Source organism: Myxine glutinosa, chromosome 5 (assembly GCF_964187855.1).
Source record: "Myxine glutinosa chromosome 5, kmMyxGlut1.1, whole genome shotgun sequence".
NCBI classification, from domain to species: Eukaryota; Metazoa; Chordata; class Myxini; order Myxiniformes; family Myxinidae; genus Myxine; species Myxine glutinosa.
Genome location: NC_136265.1, coordinates 32,906,930 through 32,914,337, shown reverse-complemented (window position 1 = coordinate 32,914,337; position 7,408 = coordinate 32,906,930). Strand labels below are relative to the sequence as shown.

At 43.8% G+C, this 7,408-nt stretch overlaps 1 protein-coding gene across 1 annotated transcript in view; it reads left to right on the top strand.

Annotated features, from left to right (window-relative positions):
- Positions 1 to 4,171: 4,171 nt before the first annotated feature.
- Positions 4,172 to 7,408, top strand: part of LOC137428666 (uncharacterized) — a 136,670-nt gene continuing 133,433 nt past the window's right edge. The window contains exon 1 of the mRNA XM_078777272.1: positions 4,172 to 4,319. Coding sequence (XP_078633398.1) covers positions 4,172 to 4,319 — 148 coding nt within the window. The remainder of the gene's footprint in view (positions 4,320 to 7,408) is intronic.

Genomic DNA, 7,408 nt, shown 5'->3' with positions numbered 1-7,408 from the left:
AAGAGGGACGGACCAGAAAGACACAGTGAAAATACTAGCTTATCTATTACAGTCTTACTTAACCCAGGACAGAACAAACGAAGACGGACTCACACGAATGGGGAATGGAGGCAGGAACGATTGGCTGGACCGGGAGGAAGGTTCAGCTCGGACCACAAGCTGGAAGGCTTGGCAAGGCGCACAGCAAGCCGGGCCTCGTCAGGCTGGGAGCGAGCAGGGCGACGTCGTGCACTTCTCTCAGAGGCTTCCCCCGCGCTTCTCTCGCGCACTTGTGTTAAAGGCTTCCCCCGCGCTTCTGTCGCACTTGTCTCAGCGGCTTCCTTCTCGCTTCTCTTCCCTCCTCGCGCACTTCTCTCTGAAGCTCGTCTCTTTGCAGAACTCAGAACTCATCTCAGGTGGGGGCGTCTCCCATGGGTTATATATAGCCCCACCCTTGAACCTTTTCGAACCTCCCCGATCGCTCTTCCTCCGCCCTCTCAAACCAAACCCCTCGTGCTTGGTTGGTTGTTCGGGGCTGGCTCACTCCTCCCCTCTATGACGAGGTGGAGACATGCCCTGCTTCTCCGAGCCGGAGCACATGGCAATGGCGCTGAATGCAGTTGGCAATCGAGGCTTTGGGAATGGGGCTTTGGGAATGAAAATAAAAGGGGATCTATTTATTTGAATTCGGTGCAATGGAGTGTCAATTAATGGAAGACAAGGCCTTACCCTACTACACAGAATAAGGAAATAACTGTCAACAAGGGGGAAATCTATGATTGGCTAACGTGAGTGCTTATGAAATAACTACGGAACGACCTTTGACCTTTATACACAGACTGGAGGCAGGAGGGTCCAGAATAAAGCAATAAAAACAAAAAAAACACAATGCTCATATCCACAACAATATATATATATATATATATATATATATATATATATATATATATATATATATAAAGGTGGGCGCGATTCGGAAAATTTTAAGTCCGCTTACCGCTTATCCGCTCCGCCAGCCCGTGTAGTCCGATTCGCTTATCCGCTTCAGCGGCCGAAAATCTTAGCCCGCTTACCGGTTATCCGCTTATCCGCTTCGATTCGATTTTTTAAAAGCGCTTCGACGTTTTTAAAGCGATTTTTGACGTTTCTAAAGGGAATTTAATGCTTTGTAAGCCTAAATAGCCATTTCTAACTACTACAAAGACAAACAAAGCTTTTAAGATCAAAAATATACATTTTTATTTAAATAAAATTTATTCAAAATTTATTGAAATAAAGTTTTCCACTCGACTCTACTCTACTCTACAGTTAATTTAAATATAATTTTAATATATGCAAGTTACATTAAAGAAAAATCAATTTGCCCGTCCTTTCTTTGACAAGAGAGTCTACTAGTCAACAGACTAGCAGTCTGTTGACTAGTCCTCGTCTTCCTCCTCCACCTCGTGGGCCTTCTTGAGGATTTGGAGGTTGCCCTTCATGAAGACGAGGGCCTCGAAGTTCGGTGCAGCCAGGGCCGACCTCTTAGGGCTGAGGATGTCCGACCCGTAGCTGAACACGCGCTCGACCGAGGCAGAGCTCGGGAGCGGCGTGTTATGCCTGAGAAATAGAGTTACCCAAGCATCACGGAACTCGAGCGGGAAGAGATTGGGCGAGAGCCCCGGGTTCCCCCTCAGCGGCTTCCTCGACCAGTTGTTGACCTCTTCCCTGATCTTCTCCTCGAGGTTCTCCTCCTGCTGCCCCTCCTCCATGGCGAACAGGTAGTCCGTACTGCTCGAGCCGGGCTGGCGTCCCTGCTGGGGGGCAGGGTCCAGGTGCTCGTCAGGCAGGACGAGGGCGAGCAGGTCCCTGATGAGCTTGCCCCTCACCAGGTCGCAGATGGCGTCGTTGTTCTGCCTCCTGCAGATGGCCCTGACCGTGGCGAGCTTGTGCTGGGGGTGCAGCGCCGTGGCCATCAAAAGGTCCATGTCCACGAAGAGGTGGCTGAACCTGAAGTAAAAGAAAAGTTATAAAACAAATGTCAAATAATTTCAGATTTGTAAATTGAAAAATTAAATGTCATTCAACTGATTTTAATTCATTTCAAATGAATCATTAGACCGGCAAGGATTTTTTAATCATTTAATAATAATATAATAAAAGAAGAAAGAAGCACTTATTAATTTTCAACTCGTTGCGATAAAATATAATAATAATATAAGAACTAACCTGCCGTCAAAGCCCTTTGTTCCCTTCCTGGCGCAGGACGGCTGCTGGAGGAGGCTGGCCACCAGGTTCTGGGCGTGGACGATGCTGCCGTCGATGGACAGCGCCTCCAGGGAGTCCTTGAGCACCTGGAGGTGGGGGAGAAGGCACCCCATGTAGGCCTTCTCCTCGCCCTGGATGTCGCTGTGCTGGGACTGCTGGTTTGCGTCGCTCGTGTGCCTGTCCCTGGCACTGCCGCTGGGCTGGAGAGTCAGAAATCTCTCCATCTTGACGTTATTGCCGCTCTAGCGTCCAATAAAATATTCAGTTTTCACTTATTATTCACTTAAATAAATATTCACAATTCTAGAGTAACGGCTCAGGCTAACAGCTGATTTGGCGAATCGCGATGCGCTTTAATTTTTCGGTAGTCCGCGTACACTTATCCGCTTCGGTTTCCGGGGGTTGTTCCGATTCGCTTATCCGCTTCGAAAACGTTAGTCCGCTGCAGCGGATAAGCGGATAAGCGGACTTTCGAAGCGGACCGCCCACCTTTGTATATATATATATATATATATATATATATATATATATATATATATATATATATATATATATATATATATACATATACATATGTGTGTGTGTGTGTATATATATGTGTGTGTATATATATATATATATATATATATATATATATATATATATATATATATATATATATATATATATATACACACATATATATACACACACACACACATATGTATATATATATATATATATATATATATATATATATATATTTTTTTTTTTTTTTTTTAATATTCCCCCAACCACATTCAGGGTTGCTCGTGCATAATTCCCCCAAAATCATTTATTTTAAAATTGTATTTTATCAAATGAATGTTGATTCGGGTATCCAATAAACTACCGATTTAGTTACTGTGACGTCATTAATTATCAAACGCCGCTATGCCGACGTCACAATGGTCAATGGGACGTTCGTTGCTGCAGCAATTCTTGACGAGTGACACGCGTTGATTTTGGTTTACTTCGAATTGCTCGTTAAACCTGCTGTTTCGTTTGTAATCGAAACGAGACTAAGGTTATAATTAAAGAAAAAACTCACGACGAGTTTGAATCTTCAAAGCAAGTGAGTGTTGATCTTTGAGCCAGTTTGTTTGCGTGTACTTGTTCGCGTGTACTTGTTTGGATGTTCTTGTTTGAGTGCTCTTCCGCGGTTCAAGTCTCGTCAATTGGCGGCTTGTGCTTCATAAAATGACGTGAACATGTTTTCGGGAAGCTTTGTATCACTTTGTGATAATATATGAAAAGGTAAGTAACGTAGAAGGATTCTAGAAAAAAAATTCCTGCACATTAAGAGTCGAGGCTCGTGGAAGTGCGGGTACACTAGACGAATCAGGACATTATGGGATAAAAGGAACAGGAGACAGAGAGGGGGAAACACCAACAAGGAAAGCTAGGAAAGAGTAGCCGGGTGCAAGACCAGAAAGGTGGTGGGAGAAGACAGAGAGACCACCGACCTGTCTGCGACGGTGAGTGATAGCCCCATAGACTCAGTTTAATCGCAGGAGATTCCAATGAACTTGAGGCCCTTGGTTTCCACGGCTCAAGCTGAACAAGATGTGAGTCAGGTGATTCAGCCCAGAGGGGAGAGCAGTATTCCATCAAGCTGCAGATGAAGGCCTTGAAGGTGGATAAGAGTTCATGTGTGCCAAAGAAGGACTTTGTACGACGGAGGATGCCCAGTCGGAGGCTGGCTTTGGAGGCCAGCTTGGAAATGTGGTTATCCCAGGAAAGATCATGGCAGATAGTGAGACCCAAATGCTTGAGGGACTGAACTTCCTCAAGGGGATTGTTAAGAAAGTAGATGGGAGGGTTTTCCAGGTGGTCCTTTCAGAGAGAGGGAGACAGAGTGTAGGATTTGTCAGGATTAAAAAGACATATTCAAAGTTTTTGACAAGTTTGTGATTTCTCTCAAGGTATGAAGAGACGGAAGAGCCTGCTGCCTGCCTGTCTGAATGACGAGGGATCTCAGGAGGAGGAGCAGAGCAAGACTCGAATTTGCCTCGCAAGTGGAGAGAAATGTATGGAAATGAGCAGTGTTGAAGGGGTTGCAACAGCTGTGACAGGTAAGTCTGGTGGCTTCTTTGTTGCTGATTGACATATTTACACACTGTGGGTTTTTTACACTGCGCTCGGAAAGCGAAAAGCAGGGACAAGCGATCGGGTGTGTACGTGCGTGTCTGCATTTTTAAAATTCATTTTCTCAGCAACCGTTGGTCCGATTGACATGAAAATTCCACTATATGAGTGCCTCCACCTGTATATATATTTTTATTCATAAGTACGACGTCATAGGTCACGTGGTACGAACGCCATCTTGGCAAAACGTTACATCTCTATATCTCCGAAACCGCTCAATGGAAATAATTGAAACATGGCTTATTGTTAAGCACTCCCCATGGGGAATAAGATATGTTGATGATGATGTCATCTGTACCTTCATTATCATGTCATAATTCGACAAATACAACCCTTGGTAATGATAATGGTAGCCAATGATGTAGTGTGTTTGTCTATCCAGGCGATACCGTTTTTACCATTTGAGCTTTTGTCATCAAATATTCACTAAACCCTCAATATGGGAATATGGAGAAAATAATTAATAGCAGAGTTGCATACCTGATGATGACGTCGAGCCTCCTCGGGCAATGATGGCATTGCCTTTCTATGGCTGGTACACACGAGTAAGTGAGTGGTAAAGACCAGTGGCGGGGGGGGGAGGGGGGGGGGGTCGCCACTCCTCTCCGTCTCTTTCCTGACCATTGGGGAATTCCCCGCTTTCTGCCCGTGCTGTTGGATTCAACTCGACGTCTGCCCAAATAGTTTGTGGTTAAATATTGATTAACATTAAGTTAGACTGCTCTAATTATAATTCTCTTTAAATCCTTTTGGAATTTCATATTTCATCTTGGATGTTATTTACAAAGTAACAGTATCATAATTAAAATAAACTTACTTTATTAGTCCCCTACCGGTGTACACCGGAGGGGACTATAGGTTTGCACGCCGTCCCTCCGTCTGTCCGTCCGTCAGTCCTTCAGTCCGTCAGTCTGTCCGTCCGTCAGTCCGTCACGCAAAGAACAGTTTTCCGGACTTTTTGTCTAATCGCTTAATGCTAATGATTTCAAACTTGGCACATGGTTTCCTCATGATAAGTTTCAGATCAACTTCACGACGTTTCGATCATTTTTGTCAAAGTTATGGCACTTTGAACTTTGGGAATTCTGATAATTCTGATGATCCTTAACTCAGTGCCATTTTAAGTTTAAATTTCCTTTAAAAACCAATTTCTCTGCAATAATTGGACTGATTGAGATCAAATTTTCATCGTCGGGGTGACTCGGTCTGGAAAATATTTTAATGGTAATTATGACGTCACAGTTAACGTGGTTCGGCCGCCATATTGTTTTTCGTGAAAACACAAAAACCCCTTTTTCTCTGCAACGGCTGAACAGATCGAGGCCAATCTTTGCAGACAGAATCGCATACCCATGACGAACAAAAAAGTCAGCGAGCATGATGTCATGCATCACATGGTTTCAGAGTTATGACGTTTTTAAGCATGAACCTTTAAAACCGAGCCCTCCCTCATTTTTGATCCAATCGAGGGGAAACTTCACAGATCTGTTCAGCATGTCAGTCTAATAAAATGTCCTTTTGGAATTTGCGATAGGTCACGTGGTTTGGCAGATATCGTTAGTTAAACGAAAATATTTTAAAAATGGATATCTCTTGTTTATTCCAGAGTTCTCCTCAAGCCGCACCGCATGCCCTCAGCCTTGTCTCGCGAACGTCAACAGCGCGACACAGCGCGTGCTTTCGGGAGGGGCGGAGCCAAGCCGAGCAACATATATATACACATCGATCATTGATCGTGAACCGGAAAATATAATAAATTACTGATATTTAGCGACTCGAAAGGTTCTTTATCAACAACTTATTTTCTCGTGCTTCTGCTGACCTGTCTGCAAGGTGTGCAAATCGAAGTCCCGAGTGTGAATCACAGGTGAGCCCGTCCTGGGGTAATTAGCGATTGGGAACGATTCAGAACCTGTGGGTAAATAACCCTTGGTAATTTCCCCAACAGTTTTCCGGACGACAGACTGCCGGTAGGGGACATGTATTGCAGCGCAATACTCAGAATGCTCGTTTATCAAGCATCAAAATTCAGATGGAAAAACATATTCAAGCCATTGATTTCAGCATGACCACTGTGTTTATTTATATAATAAAAAATCAAAAATTATCAAACACGTAAATAGTAATGTCAATTATTAAACTATTATATTCAATATTAACTTAAGCATAAATTAAGTAATATTTTACATTGTGTTTGTGTTTGTATGCTTGTGTGTGTGTGTGTGTGTGAGGGATCTGTGTGGGAGGGGGGGGGGGGGGGGGGAGGGCTGGTGATGTGGATGGTGTGTGGATGTGTTTGGTTGTGTATTCATGCATGTCTGTTATGTATTTACGGTATAGATGTTTGAGAATCTGTCTCTTTGGCCTGATTACATTCAATACGAAGAAGCCGAGAAATGACGGCCATCTTGGAATTCAAAATGGCGAGCACTCCAAACTGGTTACAACTTAGATTTACGCAACATATTGGAATCCTTGGTATCATAAACATCTGTATAACCATGCACTTTTCAACTTCCTCTATTGCTTATTCCTATAGGCTGGGCTCATTTATTACTGTATTGGGCCAAATTATGGTGGCCATCTTGGAATTCAAGATGGCGTGCAAACCAAACTCGTCGTAACTTAGGTAACAGTATATCTGGAATCCTCAGTATCACAAACATGGGTATTGTCACAATTTTTAACCTCCTGTGATCTTACTATAATTCACCAAATGTCCGTCCGTCTGTCTGTCCGTTCGAAGGTACCGTAAAAACTGCTTAACCAATCGCAACGATATTTTGGGAGGGTAATCCTGGGATCTCCAGGAGTAAAATAGGCTATTTAGTTTTCCCAATTTCAGCTTTGGTCTCCAGCATTCTCAGGTTTGGACTCCCGCATAACGTTTGCGCTCGCATAACGTTCATTGTGGCGATGTTTTCATTGTGACGATGTTGTTTTCCCGGGTGCACCACAAACGGCTGCACCGATCGCTGCACAGCTGCACCGATCGAACTCGGTGACCTCGGACAAA